This window comes from Embiotoca jacksoni, unplaced genomic scaffold, assembly GCF_022577435.1.
Source record: "Embiotoca jacksoni isolate LCO1_2020_lvr unplaced genomic scaffold, fEmbJac1.0.p SCAF_1, whole genome shotgun sequence".
Classification (NCBI taxonomy): Eukaryota; Metazoa; Chordata; class Actinopteri; family Embiotocidae; genus Embiotoca; species Embiotoca jacksoni.
The window spans coordinates 4,536,139-4,562,501 of NW_027185229.1; the positions used below are offsets into that span (position 1 = coordinate 4,536,139).

The following is a 26,363-nucleotide window of genomic DNA, read 5'->3' on the forward strand; positions in this document are numbered from 1 at the left end:
GAACACACAGTAGAAGGTCAAACAGAAGACCAGAGTTGGCCTCCCATCCAAATTCTAAAATCAATGTTAATAACTGTAACCATGAACTGTCCATAACCTTAACCAAGTATTTTATTTTTATTGGTTGCATAAGCCTAAGAACTTAGGCTGGAAAAGGAGGCAGAAGGATACGATGTGCTGTCTCACGACATTTTAAATTGTTGTTTTTGACTGACATTTTTGTTTGTTTTTTTTGTTCAAAATTTGCCTCAAAAGACTATATATAGTTGTTCCGAACAGTTTAAAGCCTGCGTATTCACGTATTCAGAAATATTCACCACAACTTAATTTATTCCACATTAACGAGATTTGTATCTCATTTTTAACTGCTGTGTCATTGACTTAAAGTACAAAGGAAAGTGAGACCGGGATGCTTCCATTAGGCCTCAGACTTCGCTTTTTCCCAGTTGATTGCCTTGGTGATGCAAACCTGAACACAGCATGGAAGTGGCCTAGAGACACCAATTAGGAAATGCAGAGGGACAAGTGTTTGGCATTAAATTGGTTGGATTTATTTTAAAATTCACTTGCAATGAGGGTAGTTCTGGCGAAGTGCAGTACTTGTGTGAGTACAATTTTCCAGTTCTCGTTCCATCCCCGGTATGAAGTATCGATACAGTACATGATAATTACCCTAAAATACAACATTAGCATGACTTCTGTTTGTTTCACAGTTCAGTACAGTTCCTTAGTACAACAAACAAAACAAAAATATATATATAGTGTTTATTGAATTTTAAGTAATTAAAAAAAAAGGAGGACAGAGTGAGGACCGTAGTCGCTGCTGCGTCTGTCGCATTAAGTTCAACATGGCAAGTGTGTGCTGTCTCGGAGCTGAGTTGCTGGACAGCCATTAGTGACGAGACAAACTGTCTCTACTGAAAACAACGTTTGAAACATGTACAGGAATTAACATGTGAATATTGTGTTTTCCTCCCCATGTTTGGATCAGCTTTGTGCAATTTCTTGACACTTAGATTTTCTTTCCTTCCTTAACATGTTAAAGTAGTAATTACTACTTTGCGGTAGCTGTAAGGGGTGTTTTTGCTCTGCTTTCATATACAATAAAATCATAATTACAGTGTTTTTTTTCACAGATTTTCAGTAATTTATTTTGAATCTCACTAGTTCTCTACTGCTACTCATGTCAGATGAAATTATAAAGGTGCATTGATGAGAACGAATTCTCTTTCTATTTATTATGCATAAAAAAATGTAAATGCAATACTTTTTGTGGAGAAGAGAATTTGCTCAGAGACGAATCACTACACAAAAGGTTTAGAGCAATAAAATGATGAAACTAAAACTAAAAAGATTAACATCTTGCAGTCAGTAAATTAAATGTAGAAACATTTCAAGGCAGTTATTTAGGCTCATTGTTTCCTGTCACATCAAGCTTTTTAGTGTCTGCCTGATCTGACATGATCTCTCTTATTACACATTAAATATATATTGGAAAAATGATTAGCTTTAGCCCTTATCAGGATTTTAGTAACACTTGAAAGGAGTGCAGGATTATATGACACTTAAAGTCGTAGCTGTCCATTCAGCACTACAACAAATAAGACCAGGGGTGGGCAATTCATTTTCCCAAGGGGCCTCGTGAGAAACTAGGACTGTTGTGGAGGGCCGGACCAATAGGCTGAACTCAATTCTGCTCAATATTAATTTTTATCTCTTTATGAAAAGCAGTAAATTGTATGGTTTTTATTAGCTGCTACTGGTGAGAGTAGATGTTACAATTAGGCTATTCAAATGTGGTGCAAACATTTTAAAAATGTCAACATTATATCACTATTCAATCAACATTCACAAAAAAGCTTTTGAAAATGAGCATATTTTTGCAGTATTTCAAAGACCACCATTAAATTAACTTTATACAAAAATGTAATAAGTGCTATTGATATTTTGTTTGTAGTGTAATTACCTCATTTGTGTTTTTCAGTTATTTGTTTTTGTTCATTGAGAGAAGGGTTAGGTATATATAGGAGCAATGACACCTTCAGCCCACGAAGCACACACAACCAATGATTCAAGTCTTAATGAGGGTATATAATTACTGACTTACTGAATTAAAGACTGGTTTTTACTTTGCTATGTTCCTCAAGACAAATTACTCACAATTCTCTGACACAACTTAGTTATAACAAGTTAACCTCAGATAGCAACTTAATGGGGAAGAAACGCCCAACAGAGTTGGTCCCGGTCTCTCTGGCTAAAGGCTCTGCTACGTGCAACGCCAGGACATTCATACCACTAGCTCGCTCAGTGAGACGTTTAGTGAATGTCTGTAAATTGGCCTACTGAACATTACCTGGGTTTCACATGCATGATGTACACTTATTTACATTTGATTCCTAATTTACCATTGAACTCACGCGGGCCGGTCAGGGACAGCCAAAGGGCCGGATGTGGCCCGCGGTCCGTACAATGCCCAGGTCTGCATAAGATGGTTGTATTTCAGTATTTTACCTCACTGCCTTCCTTAGAGACCTTGTGTTTCTCCTGGCTGTGACAGGTCCCATCCATTGTGTTGTATTTTCATAGCATTAATATTGTCAAAGAAGTTAAAAAGTTTAAGCATTTAAAATGACCAAATCTCCTGATTGGTACACACCTTACCGCACATAAAACATGCAGCGGCTTGATGGTGATTTGTCGTAAAAAAAATAAAAAAAATCTTCCATTAGAAGGCACTGACACTTCCTCGCATGACAGTAACACAACAATGGACGCTGTAATGTTAGCCCTGACACATGCCTGAACTGCTTTCTTTAAGGCATGCATTGTGTGGACCTGGGTCTTGGTGGAGGGGTGTTGTTGTAGAATGGACTGAATTTTATCCAGAAAAGGGAAAAAACCTGGTGGGTCATATTCCCAGTAGGAATGGAGAGCTCTGCTACACCTTCTATACCCATTAGCTTCTCAAATAGCCCATTTGGTATCACAGACAATCCCATATGAAGCTAAGTACCTTCACCCAGCAGAAAGAAATCTCACCTGGTGAAAGAAGATACAGAGGATTACCAGGATTCAGGGAGGATTTCTCTGCAAATTCCTCAACATGGGAACACAAACATGTCTCTCTGACAAAGCAGCCTCATTGCTGGTTAGAGGAAATGCTCTGAGTTTTAATTATCACTCTGCTACTGTCTCATTCAGGAGACAAAGTGAGCACACTGTGATGCACTCAGGGATGATGAAGGATGTTTCTTCCACACCACCAGCTTTGTAAACTTTACTACAGAACATGAACACAACCGTCCAAACATACAACAATGTGCAGCATTGCTGTAACGCAATTACTGTCTACACTATACTCTGCCGAAGGGAAAAAGTGAAACACTATTTAATTCCTGTAAGGACACGGAGCCCCACCTGAGACATCCACCCCCTCAATTACCCACTGCTGATTCTACAAAGCCTCAGCCATTCGAGACCTCATTTGACTTTATTACAATCGCCACTGGAAAGATGGTGCCATTAATCAAATAGAAAAGGGGAAGAGTGAGCAGCCCCCCAAGAAAGCAAAGAAATAAACTGAAAAGGCGTGCTGCAGTTTCTCTGTTCTACTTCTGCCTGAAAAAAGAACGAGTGACCCAGCACCCATCACGCTTCAAATGAAGCCCATACTGCATCAAAGGACAACTCTGCCATCACTTTAAAGGTAGTGGAGCTGTCTTTTACAGTGAGGCTTGTTCACACCTGGAAACAAAGGCAGTTACAGACAGATATGCGGTAATTAGGGCCATTGGCACTTGATTAATGTGTCCTATTATTCAGTATGTGGGTAATATTGCATTTCCCTCCAAAGCCTTTCATCTCGTAAGGGTAGAGGCTGTCAAAGCAAACATCTGTAAATGTGATTTCAAAAGCAAACCAAATGAGGAAAAGTGTGATGACAAGAAGTCGATACCAAAACATGAGCACATTCAACAGGCCTGACAAATTTCATTACATGTGTTTTCTCTGACTCTCTTCTTATTCTTCTTTGTTTATAACCACAAACACAGGAGGTGGAAAAAGAAATGCCTTTTTTTTCCCTGTTTCAGTTGGGGAACAAATGACACCTCAGGCAATTAGCATCGTAACAATGGCAGCCAATCTCTGTAATGCTTTGTTTTCCATCGATGCTGCTGAGTCCACTAATTCGTTTTGGAGGAAAATCAATGCTATTTGCCAAAATAGCTGTCTCCAAATGTTTAAACAGGCAGTGCAGGAGGAGTGTGCTCATGTGTATCAGTCTGTTGATTTCCAACCAGATGACTGCAAGGTTGAAGTGTGGAGTACACTGCAACCTGTTAAAATAGTTAATCCTCCACAGCATTCCTGAAATTGTTAATTTAATGCAAGGAAGTGTCATTTGTCAGGTTGACTGATGGCTCCTATTGAATCCACAATGACAGAAAAATTGTTTCCCTAACAGATGGCTCAGCTCAGAGACAGAGAGAGAAAGATAGACGTGATCAATTGCTGCCTGCTGAAAGAGGAAATGGAGTCTTGCTCCGAGTTATTAGACACAAGGATATCAATACTGGATGAGCTCTGATCCAGACAACAAATACCCCTTTTCACACCAAAGCAACAGTGCAGGTAAAAACCTGTTTGTCCTTTACCCTGAATGGGTCTGCAAGATTTATATGACCTGCTTTAGGGTCCTGCCAGCCAGGGGGAACACAGTGTATCAGTGTGCTGACTGACAAAAGTGCTGCGTGAAAGAAAACAAGTCCCATCATGCATTTCAGTGAGACACTGGCACACTACTCTGACACAGTGGAGGTAGGGGTCACATAAAAAAAAAGCAGTGCTTGCCTCATCCTGCGTTTTGGTCCGAGTCATGGAATATCAGGGAATTTTATTTGCATGTCTAAATTTTAGTTGGCGTTTAGCAAAATATAATATTTTCCATGTAGTCTTTTTTAAATTGTGTTATTTCACGTGTTTCCCGTACTGCCTGATCGGTTTAATCCTCTTTTCTTTCGCCAACAAGTGGCAAACACTTCAGTAAAGATATGCTTTGTCCTGTACCTGCTTAGGAAGGCAAATATACAGGAAAATGTGAATTTCAAGAGCATTGGCCTACAAAATGAAGACTTTAAAGACTGGGTGATTAAAAATAGGCGACAGAAAAGCTAATTGTAAAGTTGGAAAAACTACTATAGATCTATTAAATATGAGAGAGAGCCCTTTGCTGCCACGCCAATGGTAAGAAGCATGCTGGCTTCTTCACGGTCCCATTTGAAAAAAAAAAAATTGCACAAGGGTCAGTGTGATCATAATTGTGCAGTAGGTTTAAGCAATGGAAAGTTTTGAAAACGCCTTGTGAGTTTTTAAATTGATGTGAATAAAATAATGTGGCTGTTTCTTGTCTGCTCAGCACAACAGCAGCCTGTTTTTCTGTTCATTATCAGAGTGGAGTTTCAACTTTTTAGTCAGTGAAAGTCAGGGAATCAGACATTTGACATGGAGTGGGAACCCCGGTATGTCATCCCAACAGTACCTCTGGCAACACACCCACTCACACCCTGCCCCTTGGTTCTTATTAAAATCTAAAAGCCTGCTTGAAGTATCGTAGAAACCCAAAGGGATGCAGATGCTCATAATGCTCTGCCAATGAGCTGCGTGGCCTCAGGGCCCACAAAGGCAACACGTGCAGCACTGGTTACATTTGTGGTAATTTGATTAATTTTCAATTTGTTTGGGAATGGGCACCACTATACTATTCAAATGACCACAAACAGGTAGCCTATGTGGGCCTTTGGCTAATTGTTGCCCCCGGTATCGTCGTGGTGTAATCAGGCCCTATTGTCTTCATATGCTGGTGTCCTCAGTCATTCAGAAAGCATGTATGGTTACAGAGCACTATGTAAACAGATCACACTGATCCTCAAACATGGGAAGATGACAACATTTACATGAAGTATGAACAACTGGATGTGCGCTGCTATGCAGATGTAGAAAGTATCATTCAAGCCATTAATTAAGGTTCTAAAACACAGAATCGTTCTAAATCTCGTAATGCAGCAAATAGGCTTTGCTCAATCCGTATCACTGCTAATCTGGAAAAGATATTCTGTCCAAAAAAATTCATGGTTTTCTCCAATGTTGTGTATTAACATTTGATAAATAGTTTATTTGTGAGTAGATGTAACCAGCAAACTACAGAGTCACACCTCCTGAAGTTTTGTAGTTCTGAGAGGAAAACATACATCTTGTTATTAGGGTTACTTCCTTTAAATGAGATCAGAGAATTCTGCATCGAGATAAATGAATCAAACTGTGGGGCAAGAAAATAAATTAAACTGAGCAACCAGTCAGAACACTATCATTATCCTTGTTATCTTTGTAGATTGAATGCTCTATTGTTTTCTTCTTATCATGCTCCCTTCATTTACTTTCACATTCTGAATCATTCTTTTATCCTCTTCTGAAATATAAACAATTGCCCCGAGGTCTTTTTTTTCTTTTTAATTTACTGTGTGTTTTGATTTTAAAGATACAATCTGAGACCTGCAGTCACACTCCCCCGTATACAGTAGCTTATATGTATCAAAATATTCACACATTTGCTAAATTTGTCAGATTTGAAAATAAAATCCAGCTACACAGGGGAGAGTAGGGTGAGAAAGTCATTAAGACAAGGAAGTAAGAAAGAAAAGGTTAAAACATGGGTTACCAGAACACTAAAAAAAATTTAACCTCTGGTGGTGTGATGCCCTTACATGGCAGCATATACCCTCTTTACATTGTGAGAGAAATTTATTGAGCTTGATTAAAATTACAGTCTCACAAGTAAAAAAACCAACACATTTATTACATCACCATGTTCAATGTTAATGCTGCAGAAAACTGAGCCGAGCAGTCGTCTCTGTTCCTCACTAACACAGCAGCGAGGCAATGAAAGAAATATCAAACCTCCATCTTGGGGACTGCGCCTTGTTAATGGACTGTATCGGTCAGTCCATCAAGAGGTATTTTCTTTTTGCTAATGTTTATTTTTTTCAAAGCCATAAAATGTATTATTATCAGCTGGTGCATCAGGTAGTTGCACATGGCTTTTAATATGAGCCTCTGCAAAGCTTTGTTCAAACCTTTTCCCCTTCGATGCAGGTCTTAGCTATCAGAGAGGCTCCTGGAACAGTCTGGTGGTTTTCCTGCCGGGCGAACTCCCCCTCTCGTGAGCACATTTCTATGCAGCTCAGCACCCCTGAACTATCCGTTTCACTTCACCTAGCCCCGCAAACACAAGCTGCCGCGCGCACTACATCCATCACTTTTCATCACGGCATCAAAGACTTCTCTGTCAGTTGTGAAGCAGGAACTGTAGGGGGTTGCTGGAAAATATTTATATCCTCTTTTCTTTCTCCCTTCTTCTTCCTTTCTTTAAGGAGATGCTGGTTTCTTTGCACTTCAAAGACCAGAATGACAGCAACGAATTAATGAAACAATCAGTAACATTTCTAAGAATCTTTGTGAACAGCTTCCTGGACAGCTTAAGGCTACGGTGGCCTGTGACAGACACAAATAATAAAGTCACGCTGCTGTTAGATGAAAGAGAGTGGACAAGCCTTCTGGTCCTGTGGCTGACTCTTGGCTGAGCCCCATCCGCCTTAGCTACTGATTTCCAATCTCGCACAAACATAATGCAGCTCAATAACAATAACAGTAGCGTTTTTCATTCTACGATGGCTCCAGTGATTTCACAAAGCAGTCGAAAAAACAGGCTCATCATTTCCAGCCAACGACCTTTAAATTGAACCAGTTAAAACGACAACTGTTTCTAACAGATTTGATCAGCTGCAGCTAACGAAAGTACAATTACTTGGAACAACACTCCCTCAGCAGCTGATTTTGTAATGTTAACAGCTAACTTGTAACATTTAAAAGGGTCAGCTTAACATATGCAGGTCTGGCTTCCACACACTGAGGAAACACCACACGATGGATGTTGTGAATGGGGCCTTAAATATCTAATCTGTATCCCACTAATGTAAGTAGCAATTTAGCTACGCTCCAGTGAGTGCAGTTTACATTAGAGCAGATGAACACAGGTTAATCCATTTATTTCTCTGCCACGGTGTTTATCAAGAACTCCTTAAATGATGGGTGTGTGTTTGTTATAGCAAACCATCGCAGAAAATTAATTTAAAAAAAAGTCTCCCTTTTGGAAACAAATCAAAATCAAAAGCAGGATTTTTATGTTGTAGTTAATGTGGTTCTTTTGCATCCAACTGCACCTAATGATTATTTTAATTTAGAATTACTTTGAAAGCACATTTTATTTATGATCGATGTTTAAATGTTCACACATTTTTTTCGTTGTGGATTTAAGTTATAAATGGGACACATAGTTTGATCTGTGCAGAGGGATGGCGTTCTCACAGATGTGTTTGATGTGTTTCCTCCTCTGGTACACACTTTGTGTGCACATTTTTTCCAAACTGGATATCCGTCCTCGAGGACATCCCCATGTTTATTTTTGAGATATCCAAAGTCATACAACAATGGTGATTTTGATTACTTTTTTGCGGGTGGATTGTTGTCGCTTCATATGTGTATGGCGTCAGTTACTGAGTCTAACAGCATGCTGGTATATTTCTGTAACTCTTAGCGCAGAATTTTACAGGCCTGCGGCACTAACATTTGCCAAGTGGTGATTATGCTTGTAGGAGGAAGGGTTTAGTGAACGGACAGTTGATTCTAGTCTTTGCACCCATATTGTGGGAGCAAAATTTAGTTTTATAAGCCCTGAATCGCTGCACCAAACTTACAGAACTCCTATTGTATCTTTCACATCCATAAAGAGACTTGCAACACCTTTCTAGCTTTAATCCAGCAATTTGCTACCACAGTTGCCCCGAACAGAACTTTGTGACCCGATTGCAAAGAGATTTCTGTAGCCCCTTTTCCCCTCTACCAAAGATCTGCTCCAGCTCTATTCAATGTACATCTCCCAGAAGACAGAGCAGCAGCTGCAGTTGTAGAACAAAGGAAACACCAGCTTCACCTCGGCCCAGACCTTAAAGAGAGACAGACTGAGGGTGAGGAGAGGAGGAAGAGGCGGGGTACTCGTGTGGAAAAGAAGCCCTCTAGTAGTAATTACACCAGCAGCCATTACTCTTTTCTGACCACTCAAACCGACCCCCCAAAGGAAATAAGTCCTATAATTTATGTTTTATTGTATGATCTTTGTCTCAAGGGAAACCTACATGTGCAGTGCAGTAATTCCCAGAGCAGGTAATACTCCCGTGACAGCGACCCGGGCCGCCAAAAGGCTTCCCCAGAGATCGAGCAAAGCACTGCCACTGGAGAAGGATGTAGTCTAATGCAAGATGAAGACAAGTGTGTCCGTGTCCGTGTGTGTGTGCGTGCCTGAGTGTGTGTGAGAGTGTGTGGGAGTGTGAGAGAGAGAGAGAAAGAGAGAATATAAGATACACGACAGACTGATAGGTGAGGAGATTGTGTTAAGAAGCTATGAATAGCCACTCTTAGAGCCCGAGCAGAGGCACATGGACCTAATGTATTTGTCTGTGATGTGTGTGTGTGTGTGTGTGTGTGTGTGTGTGTGTGTGTGTGTGTGTGTGTGTGCGCGCGCGCGTGTGTGTTGTGTGCACTTGTGTGAACACATCTGTTAGTAGACAGAAGTCTCTTTGTGGACATGATGCCATTGGAGACACTTGATTTATCAGTGTTGGAGAAAGAACGAAGCAGAGAGGGAGGCGGTGTGACAGCTTTATCAGTCCACTGTACCAGACCTCCATTAGCAAACCTTCCCAAGGAGGAAAGCACAGACGGATGGTTCTGTGTGTCTTTAGACAATTTGGGGGATAAGTCCTTATCAAGGGGATGTCTTTGTATGCATACTGGTGCTCACATTTACTCATCTGGTATTCCTGTTTGGATTTTTCCTTAAATTTGGTCATGTGTTTCTTTGTGGTAACAGGGAGTGTGTGTACATGCAGATTTTAGCTCTCTAGTCTAGTTTATAAATTGCACATAACCTGATAATCAGGAAAGAATTACAATTTTCTTGAACTAATACGCTAGTGAGGATTTTTACCATTTAGTAACCAGTCTGTCCCACTGACTTCACTCTTTGTCAACATAAGATAGCTAATCTTTCCAGCTTCACTGAAATTAAAGAAATATATTGATTATAAAGTTGTTACTTTTGTCCTTACAAAAGCTACACCAAAAAGTACAACTGATGCTTTTGGCCATTTTTGTGGTCTTTCTCGCTGTTTTTCAGGGATGAATTTGGACTATAAAGCTTCGATTGGTCTCCAGCACGAAGAAACAGCTGTGTCACCGAGGGCAACCGCAGACCTTCATGAACAAACTTGACTGTGGGCAGCAGTTCAGAGGTTTTTGTTTCAAATATATCCAATTAGTGATTCACTAAATGAAATTGCACCACAAAAACCTGAAATCTAGCAAAGGAAAGTCTGAGCTTGTGTCGACTTTTGTAATGTGTAAAGCTGTTGCTAGGAAACGTCAGGGCTCTCTAATCAAAAGCAATCAATTATGTATAGAGGGAGTAACTGCATCATCACAATCCAGAAGAAAACATCTAGGTATAACACTGTTAAATCAAATTTATGTTTTATATAAATGTAGGCATGATTTTGTGTTATACATATAAATTCTGAAATATGTTTGTTGCATTGTCACTTATTTAGCTGAACTTTTTTGGCATAACATTTTGTCATTTGAGGTATGGTGTGTAAAGTGTTACTTAAAGTTCAATATGATGACCATATATGCTTTCTTAACTGTAAACAGGTCATACATGTATATAGGAATGCTGGTTCATGGCGCTACACAGCAGTTACACCTGGAAGGTACATCGTGTGAATATTTACTGACAGCTCTCTGTGTTAGAAATTTAGCAAAGTGTAAGATGTTTCTTAAAAAACACCTGATGTTAACGACATCGGAGGAAGGACTGTTACACTTGGAATAGACATATATAAATATGATGGTACACTAGTTGGATCACCGCTTTTTACTGACAAAACCCGTGAAAAACAAAACTTTGTCTTTCTCCATGGTCACTTCCTCTAAACTCTGCCCAGTCGATGTGATAAAACTAGTTTCAAAGCATGACCAGCATAAAGCTCCACCAGATCTGCCCTTTAAAACTACACCTGCACCAGTTACAAGGAAAATATTTTCACCACCAAGTCAGCCAAGAAAATAAAACCCAGCGTTCACAAAGCTGAAAATTCAATTCTCGTTAACAGAACAAAATGCCATTTTTTATTTTTTTCCCCAGAGGAGCCAAAAATGTATTAGAGTCTTATCACACAAATATGTCAGCCGGAGAAGACACCATGTGGAGCTTCTACAGAATCTATTTTTTCTTTTCCCGTGGCATGTGTTCGTGTGCATCTGCATATCCTAGATAGGTAATGAGGAGGCACAGTGGAGCACGGCTCACTGGAAGCGTGGGTTAGGAAGAGCTGGTAGCCATACCAACAGAAAGAGATGTGTTGTTTTATGACAGGCGCTGAGGTGATGGGGAAATGGAGAGAGAAGTGAGGTGAGAAACAGAAAATGTAAAAAGATGAGTATGAATTGTCAGACAGACACCTGACCTGCAGGGAGGATCGATTCCTGCCAGACGACTATGGACGAGGATCGCCTAGCTGCTCCTGAGCAAGGCACTGAAGTCCCAACCACCCGGCAGGACAGCTAACAGTGGCAGAGTGGGATTCAAATCTGCAGCTAATAGCATCAGGACTCCATCCATATGAATAATGAAGCGTGACGAGTGTTTTGTTGACAGGCATCGGAGAGAAAAACAACAGGCTAAAAATTCCCAGCTATTACTAAACTGGATCTGAGAGTATTCAGTGTGTTCTCCAATAATTCATAAATCAATTCTGTTAAAATGGGAAGAAAGCCAGTAGCATCCATTGATCTGATTGGTGTAAATTGATCTCTGGAAGTTAAAATTGTGTCTGAGAAGAGGCCTGAGGTGACATGATCCAACCCTGTTTTTAGCGATGGTAAATAATTTAAGGAGCACAAGGATTCCTGGGGTACTTGGGTGACATCAGGAAAACTGAAAAACATAACATACAGTAGTGCTGTAATTTTTTACCAGAAAGGTGTTACTTCATCACTGAGTCAATATTAAAGGCTTTATTCTGATGCATCCCCCCTCAGACCTGTCTGTTAAATAACAATGTTTGCAGGGATTTGAGATCCTAATTTTCACTGTTCAGCACCTCTGTCACAGGCAGCAGCACTACACTGAAGGACTGAGGCCTAGCTTCAGGCCATATTTACAGCCTCCACTCCCAGTGTGGCTTTTCTGCAGCTCAGGATGGTGCATATTTCACAATTATGTTAGCAGCCCACAATTTAGTACTCAGAATATGTTATACTTTCTTCTTTTGCTGTTTCATAGGTGAATTGAGCTCTCAGTATAAAGGGTAAGAGGAGATATTTTTGATTGCCTGGAGGACTGTGGAACAGTTTGTCAGGAGAAAAATAGTTTTTGTTGAAAAAAGTGAGATTGGAAAAAGTTTCCTGAGAACTGAAGACAGTGTGTTGAAATGGTTTTAGTTTATTGCATTTACCTTGCAGTCCTAATGGATTTGTGTAGCAAAGGCTTGATTGGTTGCAAACATGCCTTAAAATTTTAAACATTGATTACAGTACAGTATAAGAAAGTGGCCACACACTGTTTATCAGATGACATCTTTTATATTTAATGCTAATACACAAAATTAACCTAGAATCCACTGCTAATACACCGATATACACTGTCGCATCAAATGCAGCCATCTCTGGGAGTCTGGGATTTATGGCTTTTACTTGGATTGAGTTTGAATTATTAGAACTCAGTATATAGGATTTATCTTGAACTCCAAAGTGTCTGAACTGAAGCTGACACGGTGTTATCCAGCCATGTAGATATTGTTGGTGTTGTGGTTTTATGGTTTCCATCTCTGTAACTTGTACTAAAACCAGTAGAGGAAAATTATGAAGTTGCAAACAGTAGAGGTGATGCATTCTTGTTTATTACATTTGTAGTCGGGGCTACTTTCTGCCAAAGAAATCATCCAAACAGAAACGGTTGCCAGAGAGGTCTGTGACTTACGAGTAACCAAGACTATTATTTTTGTAAAGAAATATGCCTGTTGAGCTTTAGAGAAGTCGTCGTGCTTAGACGACCGCAGCTAATCCTCCATTCACCTCCATTCTCTTGGCAACAATATCAGAGGCAGCGTTTGGAAAGCCAATCTGCATGTTTAGATACTCTTTGTAAGCTGAAAGAGATTGAATGTGTTTCAAATCTCTTGAAGCACAACAGTCAGCTCTCAGTAACCGTTCTACGTGCAATAATTAAAGCCATAATCTTGGTGCAGTCTCAAAAGTTATCATAGTTGCAAATATCCTTCAGTAGCTGTCACTTCATCCAGGAGTGCCTGGAGCTAACAGTTGCAGAGTGGGGTGGCTGTGGTGTCGTGCTTGGTTTGTCATTGTACTCAGCTGGGTGTGCTGTCTTTGCACACATGCTTCTATTGACATTCACAAATAATGTCCCCACATTTCACTACTCTGCTGTGGTAATCTACTCTGACATTCAGGGAATATCAAAGCGGTAAAAGGCCACGCATGCTTAAACACACCTTCCACTCGTCACCCCCCCGCAACCTTTTTCCGATATATTTCGTTTGCTCTTAATCAATGTTGCACTTATCGCTCTTCTTGTCCTGGATCTCTCGATCCACTGTGGTCCCAAATAACATGGCATCCATTCTCTTTGGAGTTTACTGTGTATTCTGCAGAGCTACCGATTAGTGGGTGTTTCAGTACCATTAACATAGAATATTGTCTAAAAACCCCAAAAACATGAAAACGACAACAATAGTAGAATGACGGATCTGAGTGCAGCAGACAGAATGTCAGAGAAAAGCAAACTGGCAGTGTGAATGTTTGAGTTTGAGTGGTGCAGTGAAGGAAAACTGAAGTGAATAACAGTAATTCCGCCTTCATGTCTGTCCTCAGTGTGCCCTTGAGTCAGCCCATTCAACCTCCATCTGCTGCAGCGGAGTTGCTCTGTGGGCACCGGTTGAAAACGGATCCCTACAGAACATAAACGCTGGTTATGGTCGGCTCCAGGATGTCTCCAACTGTGCAGGTGCACGTAGGGCCATGAAAAAAGTCTGAATCCAAAACATAAACAAAAACAAAAACAATATTCTCAGTCTTTGCATTGCTTTGCCATTGATTTCATACATTATTTTCACTTATAACATTTTTTATGGAAGGTTTGAGGTTGGTGCTTGAGCTTGCCTAGTTTTGATGAAGTTAGATTGTAACTGTAAGCAGGTATGATCTTGTGGCTTTAAGCAAAGGTAACATTGGCCGAACTCCACAAAACACCAGTGACGTGAGGTGCCTATTTGATAACGCCAGTGAGATACTGCACACTCTCACCTTGGCTTTATTGTAGTATGGTGTGGTTTTCATGGTAGTTTCTTACTTTGGTTTATGAGCATAGCATGCATAGTGTTAATGTAGAATCCTGTGAATTAGTGAGACGTTTGGCAGATAGTAATATTGACCCGTGCGGTGTTATTCCGTATAATGGCACTTTGTGTGTAATTCAAAGCTAACGGTGGGTTGAGTATGTCTTTACATTATGTGATATGATACATTTTGTGCCTTTTATCTTTTTTTTTATCTTTATGTTATCTTCTTCGTCTGATTGTTTTAATGCTGTATTGCATCATCTGGGTTTGTAGCTGACTGTCATGTAGTATTATTTTAACTTGTGATAAGTATAGTTCAAAATGGGCTTTCGACAACTGAGAAGAAATGGTGAAATATGACCCAACTGGTGTTGTATAATTGTAACAACACCCCTTTAAGGTGTTAGTTTTTAGAGTTTAGACATGAGACACAATGTGTGAAGAAACTAAATTTAGGATCACATGGGTTGCTCTGAGAATCACTGTAAAATGATCCACATTTTTACCAAAATTACTGGCAGACAGTAAAATGAACCCGGCACAACTATTAACATCAGCATGCTAACATGCTCACAATGACATTGCTATAACACAAGTATGTTTATTGTTTACCATGTACACCATCCTGCATTGTTGGCATGCTGATATTTCCGAAATCGTTCTAAATGTCAAGTTCAGGCTTTTGCAGACATTTGGTCTTAAACCAAAGAAGTGGATAAATGAAGGCTTTGACCTGAGTGATTACAATTCATCATGCATTTCTGTACCAAATGTTAGTAATCCATCAACAAATTTATTCAGCAAGGTTGAATAAGTTACTCTCTGTCGTCGTGGGAACACAAAGACAGAAACAGAAACAGAATATTTTTCTCAATGTTACATTGGATTTAATTTCACACTACCAGTGCTAATGATATTGTATCAATGACCTCTGGACTTCAGATGATTTGTGAATTTTTTTATATATCAAATTCTCAAATGGAATCATAGAGAATTGTGCAGTGCCGCTACTTGTTATTTGCTCTAAAGGAAGGAGGATATATTTATTTGCATTCAGACCTTTTCTCCGCCACATCCAGCAAATCAACAACTGACTGGCAATTTTGTTCTCTGTAATAACAGGCTTACAGCAAAAACATGGACCTGTGCAATAAGTAATTTCTTGCTTATGTAAAAAAAAAGTTTGCAATCATACTTGAACAGAACAGCAGCAGAATGCTACATTTTCTTGTGGGACTTTTATCTAATTGAAGCTGTACTTCCGAGGATGGTATAATATCTCATGTTTCCCTCTCACAGTGAGCTGGTGTTTATTCGAACTGCAGGAAAATTATTTTGTCACTCCTCGTCTCTGATACATGCACTCATACACACACACACACACACACACACACACACACACACACACACACACACACACACACACACACACACACACACACACACACACACACATACACACACACAGGAATTTCTGACCAGCCTCAACAACAACAACCTCTCAAAGTAATTATGGCTCACAAGGGAGAAACTAAAATAAACTCTTGATTTTTACAAAAAAAATAAATTCTAAAAGACTGTCAGTACAATCAGAAACACCAGGGTGTACAAGCCTGATTTCTATTACATTTAGTATAGCTGTTTCCTGTCAGGACTTCCTGTCTTTAGACGTGTCAATTAAAACACCAGCAAACAAGAAGCACATTTTGACTAGATGTCTATATTTCACTGGCAAAAAGGCCTCCCACTGCAATGACACGGCCATTGCAGCAATTCTTTCTTGCAATCATCGTGTAAAGCTGAGGCCGAGAAGAGCAACCATACTGCATTGCCATTAATCCATAACACATGCATCTATAAGCTGTCATCAGCAGTTATTTGTCAATCTTGAAAAATGAAAAAAGAGGAAATAAAGAAGTGTCCAGTGAAAAGAAATTAAGTACTCGGACTAAAAAAATACTTTAGTTAGGCCCACAAAAGCAGTTAATTGGAATAACATGTTTCTAAATGCGGCTTTGATCCTCATTTTACAGTAACACCTGAAAAGAATATTGCTGTAAATGAATTATTGAAATTGCATATCTTTCTTAGAGTAATGAAGTTTGAGTGAGAAGTTCACATTTTCTCAGTACGTGTTATTTGTTTTTCTTTTCTTTTTTATATCAGTTTCTTAAGTGGTATTTGCATAAATGCACTAACAATATTATACATACTGTGCTCTTCAATTATATTAAAATAAACAGGAAACCCATTGTGAATTATGCACCACATGCAGCTTTCACTTTTAATGCATTTTAGGCCAGTGGCAAGACAACGCTGTAAAATCTGAAGCAATCATAAAAGAGCAGAGTGCCTTTGATGTTCAGATGAAACAAATGTCTTGTTGTGGCGGATGGGCTCAGTTTTTCTCTGTTTCTTTCTCTCTATTGGACACACACACACACACACACACACACACACACACACACACACACACACACACACACACACACACACACACACACACACACACACACACACACACACACAATTAATTAGTTTCATTAACATTTGAGGAAATGGCCCATGTTGCATTCAGTCATAAACACTAATCCTTGTAGGTTTAAAAAGCAGCATCATATTATAATTATACTGTCTGGACAGGATCATAGGTGAAGTTTAATAAAATGTCAATATAATAATAAATAAATACCTACCTACCTACCTAAAGTAAATACCTACCTACCTACCTACCTACCATATAATTTTGATGGCATACAGTTGACATATCATAACATTACAAACACAGATGCACCAGGGTTGGTAGTAACATTAATGTATCGCTCTATTTCATTAAATACTCTGCTAAATAGCCCACACACAGAATGCAGGACTCTGAAACTAGATGGATGGAGTAATTGTTTTAATAGCTGTGCTTTTTCCTGCTAAGACAATGAAAAGTTTCTGCCATAAAAAAGATCTGTTGGTCTGAAATGCTAATCCCACACATTTATGTTGTAAAGCTATAGATAAACGTGAAACTATAAACCTAATAATTACCGATCAGGGTGTGAAGAATCAGTTGTGGTCATTTCAATAACTTTTTTTTTTCAGTCAATGAAATACTCAGCATGACATTAAAGGATGTTAGTCATGGTTGCACTACAGTCCACCTGCAGAATGAATGAGACGAGTTAGTTAATGTTTCTGAGGACTCTGATTCGACTCACGTTGTTCGCAGGTCAGACGGACCACTTGGTTTCGCTGGACTTTTAAGTATCAAAGCTATAATGTTTAAACACTGAACAACAATAGTTAATGTCCCAGTAATACTTTACTTGTCAATTTCTTTTACGAAAATCATGTTTTACATAGCTCCCGTTCACATTATGACACGTCTGACTTGTAAATCTGAACTGCAAGTGATGGTGAAATTCAATTTCTCCCAGTGTCACCTGTTCATTCCTGGGATACCGCTAGTGGGAAAGCATGAGATCAAGTTGTCCTGTAATCGACCTGTCTAACAGAAGACATTTTGATTTGTCATAAGAGGAGAAATTCAGGTGTGAAAGGTCATTCCAGTGAACCAGCATACAAAATACCAGGGGGGCGGGTTCACAGAGATATCTCAGAGTGGTCTGCAGTGTTTCACCCGTCTTATATTTTCTCCTAGATTTATTTATAGTCGGATTTCTACCACAGAGAAATATTTCTGGTAATAATCACATTTGCTTCCTGACCCGTGGCACCAATTGACAAAACAGGGCCTTCCAACAAAACCCCCCGAATTTTCTCATTATAACTTGTCTTGTGCTACAGTGAAAGCTACTGAATAGTTTGGTGTGGGTGCTTACTCTGCCATTTTTTCAAGTAAAAGCAAGAGTTGTGTTAAAATAGTGATTAAGAGCTGGATCCAAATGAAACACAACTTGTCTCGGTAGAAGACTGTCTCATTGATCCAAAGAATGTCATCTGGTTTGACCGACTTCATCAAAAGGAAAATAATTTGTTCATGACAGGAGAGACAGAGAGAGTTTACACATGCACAGCTGTGAGCGTGCCTGGTCATATTCTGCTTTCATAGTTGTGTAAACATATTGTGCCATGTACATGAAATGAATCCGAGATCCCCCTGGTCCCTGTGTTTACATGGCTTTTGTGTTTCATGTGTGTTTGCGTGGCCTTTAAGGGGATCTGTAAATAATACTGCACACTAAACAAAGACTTGACAAGAAGCCCTTGTCAGTCTTTGTAAATGTTAATTACTGTGTGTGCCTTACAATACAAGTCATCCTCAAGATTGTGATACCAGAATAAAAAAAAACTCTACAAACAAGAAGCTATAAAATCATTTAACATGCAGGATGCTGTTGAGTGCTTGACAGTGATTTTGGCATTTTTAGCATCTCTTACTATAAAACTATGATGAAAATGTCTTGAGGGTCCCACTCATTTAAAAAAGACTTTGGTGAAGCCAGAGAAATACAAACAAAGTAAGTGTGATCTTAATTTGTGTTTTATAGTAGTGTATGTGTTGACTTGTTCACTGTAGACATATTCACTGAATGCTTCTTCTCTGCTGTCTCCTACTTGTGTTGCGAAGAATCAGACAAGCAATTATATACATATATATATATATATATATATATATATATATATATATATATATGTATATATATATATATATATGTATATATATATGTGTGCATATATACACACCAGTAGATTTTCTTCTTCTACTGTACTGAAGGAACAAAGGTTGTTGTTGTTTATTTGTGATATAATGCTTCCATTTAGGTGCAAGGAAACACTCGGAGAACTTTACTTCTCAGAAAAAGAGATTTAATTTCATTGCAATGTTTGTTCGTTCTGGTGAAAAGAGAGTCAGAGTAAAACAAACAAATGTTCTCAGACGTTCTTATATCGGCGCAGAACAGCTCATGTTTTGACATTTTCTAGCAATGGAATATCAATCACTCTTCATTATCTCTGGAACATGGAAACAAATCCTACTGGGGAGCACCGCTACCAGGTGTGCTGCTGTGTGTGTGTGTGTGTGTGTGTGTGTGTGTGTGTGTGTGTGTGTGTGTGTGTGTGTGTGTGTGTGTGTGTGTGTGTGTGTGTGTGTGTGTCTATGTGTGTGTGTCTATGTCTGTGTGTCTATGTCTGTGTGTGTGCGCACGTGTGTTGGCTGTTCCTCCACCTCGATGACTCTCTCCCACAGAAGATGAAACGCAGCTGCTCAAGTATGACTTGAGAAGTTGTTGATCTACACTTTTATTCCAAGTCAAAGTAAACCTCCAGTTCTGCATGTTTTCACACTGGGAACCTAATTTAAGTGAAACCTCCAGTTCTGCATGTTTTCACACTGGGAACTTAATTTCTGTTTGAATTTGAGAAAACGGTTTTACACATCCACCACAGTCACACACTAACTCATCAAAGTGATGTTTAAGAGCAGTGAATGGAACGCATCAGAATATCTGATTCATGAAACAAACACAGTACATTACATCTGTCATTAATATGGAAACCATGTCAAATGAAATGATCCAGAACTGTCTACATACTAAACCAAGAGTGACTGCATGCTAGTTTTGTGGTTGTTGACCATTTCAGAGGCAGGCTTGTCCTACATACACCAAATATAGTGGAAAGAGAATGTTTGTGTAATATTTTGGTTGATGAGGTTCCCACCACAGGGAAAGCTTTATTTTGCAGCCTTAAAAGAAAGATTAAAGGCTGTCATAAGAATACACTTTGGCACCAGTTAGTGTTATCTCGCAGCTGCAGAGTGCCTCAAATTAAAAATGAATAATTTGGCAAACATTCAATTCCCTTTTCTGAGCATGGCACATAAATTCTGTGTGCAGAAAGAAATGGTTTGATTTGGAACTAGTAATAACATTATAAGTTCTGTCTTCTCAATGGAGAGGCTCAGGGCACGCTTTTATTAGCAGAGCTTAAGTCATCTTAAACAAGTAGTAAATGTAGCACATGAATACCAAGAAAATGAACACACTCAAACTGTCACAACTGCTTTGCAACAGTTTTGCAACTTCATCATCATCATGGGTATCTATGCTGGTAGAAACAGGCATCTTTGGATACCGTGTGTTATGACGATGAACATTTGGCTCACTGTATAGACCTGATACATCTGCACATCGCTGATTGATGACCAAGTCAAAAGTTTGGTATGACACCTGGAAAAAGGTTGTTTATCTGAGGCTACAGTTTGACTTTGCCCTGTTTTCATTGAGTTGTTGACTCTCCCTATATGCTTGATATAAGAAGTGTACATGTCTTGGCCACAGCTTTTTTTTTGACATTTTTTAAGGGAACTATATCATGGATGGATTTTACACTCAAATAAAATCAAAGTGTAAGTCCTCTAAGTGTACTGTATAATACATTGCAAGTAGTTCTGGTGCCTAATGCTAACTAATTTGTGACAATTTCACCACGATAACTATGTGTTTGATATCGTCACCATGGCAACAAAGAGTCGTTATGTCTCACTCATTTTCTTTAGCGGTACATCATGGCAAGTGATGTTTAGATATAAGGATGTGTTGCATGTGCTCATATCTGCTCCAGTAAAAAAAAACAGCATGTACTGTATACTGGAAACAGAAAAGAACAACTGCTGCAACCCAATCAACAAAATAATCCCAAATCATCAAATTATGAACCCATTTTAAGGTTTTGACAAACATAAGATTATAAATAGAAACTATGACAGAAGACCCAAGTTGTGATAAACAAGACTGATTATTACAATGATGATTTGCTGTATGAAGGCTACAGTCTTTTCTCTAAAATGGCAGTTTCATACTGAATGTTGCACACTTGAGGTAATTTATGCCATTCTACACGTTGATCGGTCCACAAATAAATGAATCAACAAGCTCTAAACTTGGATCCTTGGCTCCAAAATCAGCCTAGAATAGTACATGAATGTCTATTGTCCTCCAGTTTAAGAATCGCAATAATACCTCACATATTTTAAACATTAATGTCAGTATTCAAATGTTTCCTCTCTAAACTCTCCAAGGTAATACGTTCACAAGTCACAAGCAGCACATTGTACTGAATAGAGTGTTTAAATGACTCCACCTGGTCTGCCCAGCGGCCCAGCAGCCTGATGATGATGATGGGTGATGGATGTAGAAAGACAGATTACATGATCCCCCATTAACACTACGTTTCCCTCCGCCACTGAGAGCACAAGCTGAGGAGGCGAGCAGTAATTTGAGTAATTTTGATTTGCACTTTTCCCTTTTCTTTAATGACAATAATTATCGGTGAAAAACATCCGAAGACGTGTTGTCTCCCACCGTCTTTCTTTGTCTGATCTACATCTTTTTCTCACATCTCTGTGAATCCCCCGTGTCTTCTCCTCCTCCTCCTCGCCCTCCTGTCTTTTGACATATTTTGTCTCTCTCCCTTCCTCTGTACCCAACTCAGTTTCTTTACTCTCACATTTGAGCCGGCATCAGTCTAATTCTACAATTCTCTCAGTCTAAATGAAGCCAAATTTATCAACGTTATATCTCTATAATCTCCTCCGGGCTGATTTAAAGCATTATAGAAAGGAATGAATGAAGAGGAGTCATGGATTTGCTCAAATGTAACTCCTTTGTTGTACCATATCAAACAGACAAATCACATCAATCAATCGTAGCATCTTTTTAGTCAGTATAGTGCATACTGTTTAGTATTCCAAGATGCTACATGTTCATGTGCCGAGAGTTAGCTCTTATCCATCAGTGTTTTCATTTTCTATTTGTGAGAAAGCCTTGAGTTGTTTTCCCTGTAATCATGTCTTTAAAAGGGGCTACTAAACAACAAACATTTAGCTGTATGAACCATTTTCTGTTGGGCTTTAAAGATGCAAGTTGTTGTCACTTAGGTTTTCCTTTCATTCATCTGCAGACACCTAATCCAGACATCTGGGTGAACAGTCCCTGAAAGATATTGACCCATCCTGAGAATGGAGCAGAGATAGGTAATTGTATTGGCGTCCAAAACATGTTTTTTTGTTTTTTTTTGTTGTTTTTTTGTCCTAACTCCCCTCTTAGCACAGTGTGGTGTTCTTCAATCACATTCGGAGTCAGTGGGCATTTTGCCACTGAGAAAATTGGCTGAAACTCTTACTCACCCCAGTGGTTTCTCCAGTCGACTGGCTGGTGATCCAACAATCTCCCCAAGAGTACAGAACATCTGACCCAAAAAGTCCTGGAGGGAGGGAAGGGAACGGAGAGAAGAACAGAGGAAAGGAAGGAGGGGGAGGGCAGGGTTGTGGATGTGAAGTGGAAAAGGTATTGTAAGACTTAAAAAATAACTTCAGGAATATTTCACCCAATCCTCCACCAGTAAAATTCATGCAAATGAGAAATCTGTTTCCTCCAAAGAATTTTGTCACTTTCACATTTGTACAAAGTTAAAACTTTGTCCAGTGAATCCACAGTTTTAGCTAACAGAACATTGCATTCTGGTGTGACATCTTCTGGGAAAAACAAAAAAACATTGGAGGAGTTATTGATTATGGAGGTGTAATTTATATTAGACTACATAGTTGACTACAAACTGTACTGTTTAATGGCTTGTTTTCAGCTGAGACAGAAATATTGTTCTCCTTTTCTTAATAAAAACAATACGATCGAGTTGCTAAACAAAGGTATCACATCCAATTTTGGTGTGAAATGTGAAGGAAGTTTATTGAACCGAACTCCAAATGCTGCCAAAACCCAGGGGGGGTGTGTATGCATGATAAGCACAGTTTAATGCAGTGGTTCCCAACTGATCTTCCCTCGGGGTCCAAATTTTTCCATTAAAATCAGGTCACGGTTCAATCGAATGCCAACTTAACACCCATTCAGTTTATTTTCATCCATCCAGCAGCTGCTTGCTGTGAGCAGACAGAACTATCCGCTGTGCAACCCTGAAATTTGATTTCACAAAATGAAAATGAAAATTACTTCAATTTGGATTTGAGATTCAATTAAAGTTGGAGCTTTGCAGCGAGAGATGGCAGTTAGGGCATAATCCCAACATTTTTTTTAAAGTAACAATATTATAACAATAGCATTTTACAACTAATTCAGGATTATTCAGACTAATAAAACTGCATTTACAGCATAACATGTCAACCATAACCTGACCGAAGCACGAACACAAACTGCAAATAAACGCACACAACAGGAAAGACAATCCTCAACTGAAGGGATTGAAGCACAATCTGAAAGGGGAACAAAGTTCAACAGAACACCAGCAGGAAATGGTACTTTGAAATGGAGCATATTCTTTTTAAAGTAAATTTATTTTAAAGTCAAGGATCTTTTTTCCTTTTGTCCAAAGTTGACCAAAATAATTGCGTCCCTTTCAGAATGCGCCCAAAATCCAGTTTTGGACCCCAACCCACCTGTTGGAAACCACTGGTTTAATGAATTATGGAGGAAAACAGACAAATGGGAGAAGATGGAGGAATTTAAAGCACCATAAACAAAGATGAGAGATATGATTAACAATAGTGTTGGGTGTTGATATGGAAGCTTTTCTGTGACATAGTTTAGGATATAATCACGTCCTTAACTGGACAAAGTCTCTCAGGCAATCACCCAGCACTGATCTCGTTCATGAAACTTTCAGTTTGTGGTAAAATAGGGAAAATATTTCGCTGTTTATTTGTTTTCAGTGTAGTCTTTTTGGAGTCCTTAACTTTGGCCTCAGCAGACAGGGCACACTAAATAATTCATCATCAAGCTGCAGTGTGTTTCATTCCAATGACTCTCAGGTCTGTTACACTGATTCCACTCAGTCGAACACGTAAGAGCCTGGAAAATATTGTGTTATAAAAAAAAAACGCCGAAAGACAGAATGACAAAATGTTTCTGTATACATTGAGGCTGCCGAGGAGCAGTTTGAGACTGCGACAATAGTTAAGATCAGCACAGATGGCTTGGCTTGGATCTCAGCTGTTTTATTCTGAGCAGTGACACCGTCGTTCCTCCGGAGAGAAGGATCGTTAATGTGAGACAACAGCCATGCAGTGTCAGAAGTGAGAGAGGTGGTGGGACACCTACGTTGAGTTCTGCGGGCTTCCAGAAAAGTTGGGCGGCAGCAACAATGACAACAACAATAACAACAGAGCACATCATATACCAAGACACAGCACTACCAGATACCTAGCATTCCTAGCACTGTTCAAGATGGCGAGATTAGAGCGGCAAGACAAAAACATGCAGTGCTAAACCCAGAGCACACTGCATGTGGGATTTTAGCAAATGATGGAAAAATGCAAACCCCAGTCATATCCAAATACGTCAAATAATCACCCAGGCTGATTATTTTGGTACCAAACTTTTGTCAATGCTTTTTGTCACCATAGTTTCCTGTCAGAAGAATCAACCAACATTTTCCAAGTGAAATAGAAAATCCATACTATGTAATGTAATGCCTCGCTTTAAATGGAAACTAATGGTTAAAAGCATCACATTGAAAGTTTTTCTACATGACTGTATGGCTAGTTACTGCACAAGGCCTATTACTGCAGTGCCACTACAACAAATACAAAATATGAACAACTTAACCACAGCTACTGAAGGTAGAAATATAAATTGCATATTTATTGCACAATTACAACATATATGACTGTTAATGTCTAACAACAACACTGTGTAAAGAGAAAAATAAAGATATGTATTTGGATACGTCTATGATCAGGCTATAAAAGAGCTTTGCTTTATTCCATCTTGAAGAAATCATGCACATGCAACACCCAGTTAAAACATGCAGAAATAAAACTACTAAACATTTCCATCACGAGACCACTGATAAAAAGAGTCTGTACGTTGAACATCATTCCATCAAGCAATATTTAGTTGTTGTTTTTTCTCAACTTTAAGCCAATAATTCAGATTTCACTTCAGAGAGAACTCCATTTATCTGTGGTTCAAGCTTAAAATAATTATAGACACTCACATGTTTGGACAGGTCCGGGCTTTTAGAGTCAACATCATACCTGAAAGGAAACAAAATAAAAGCAGCAAAGCCATTTTCATTTCAACAACTACAAAGGAGACTGTCATCTGAGTGGAGACATTTTGACTGATATGGTCTTCAAGGAAAGATTTAAAATGAATTCTGGTGATCTGCCATCACTGGAAGGAGAATAAATGTACTCTTGTGTACACTTATCTCGTTTTTTTGCTTTTCAGTTGTTCTTGTTTTTTAAGTTTATGGACATACTGTGTATCATACAACCAGAGAAGGGAAAGAGTAGCGCAGCAAATGGGGAAAGGTATAAATTAACATGAAATAAATCAGGGGAACAAAGGTTAACAGAATAAAAGAAAAAAGGATCATATTTCAATGTGCTAAATTGAAAACTTCAGTTTGTAATGAGGTGGGTGGACATTAAAATTATATGTGTAAATTTAGAATGAGGCAAGATTAAACGAACCCAGATGTGAGTGTCTTTTTAGATGTATTATTGTTCATGGTGGTGAGTAACTGGGGAAGGGTTCAACAAGACCTTTTCTCCTCTTCCATAGTAATGAGAGGCAGACCTGATCTGATTTACATGTGAATATAAAGCAATGAAAGTGAGGCAAATGGAGTATGTGTGATGTACCAAGATTAAACATCTGATGAAACGATAGACCCTGTTCACCTATAGTGGCAATTTCTACCATTTGATCTTCCTTTAGAATTGAGAAACACATAAACACTGTCGATTGTACAACCCATCAACAGATAAGCAACCCCATGAAGTGCTTTTAAAATGGCTTGTTTAGCTTAAAGATGGATGTAAAAATACAAATCCCAGGCAAGAAGTCAACAACCAACTGA

At 39.0% G+C, this 26,363-nt stretch overlaps 1 protein-coding gene across 2 annotated transcripts in view; it reads right to left on the reverse strand.

Annotated features, from left to right (window-relative positions):
* cpne5b (copine Vb) overlaps window positions 1-26,363 on the reverse strand; it is a 121,413-nt gene that overhangs the window by 58,089 nt on the left and 36,961 nt on the right. The window contains exons 6-8 of one of the 2 annotated variants that reach the window (XM_069157311.1): window positions 25,494-25,533; window positions 24,596-24,610; window positions 22,672-22,748 (exon numbers count right to left, since the gene is read on the reverse strand). In XM_069157311.1, the coding sequence (XP_069013412.1) occupies window positions 22,672-22,748; window positions 24,596-24,610; window positions 25,494-25,533 (132 nt within the window). The remainder of the gene's footprint in view (window positions 1-22,671; window positions 22,749-24,595; window positions 24,611-25,493; window positions 25,534-26,363) is intronic. The other variant, XM_069157319.1, reaches the window with a different exon arrangement.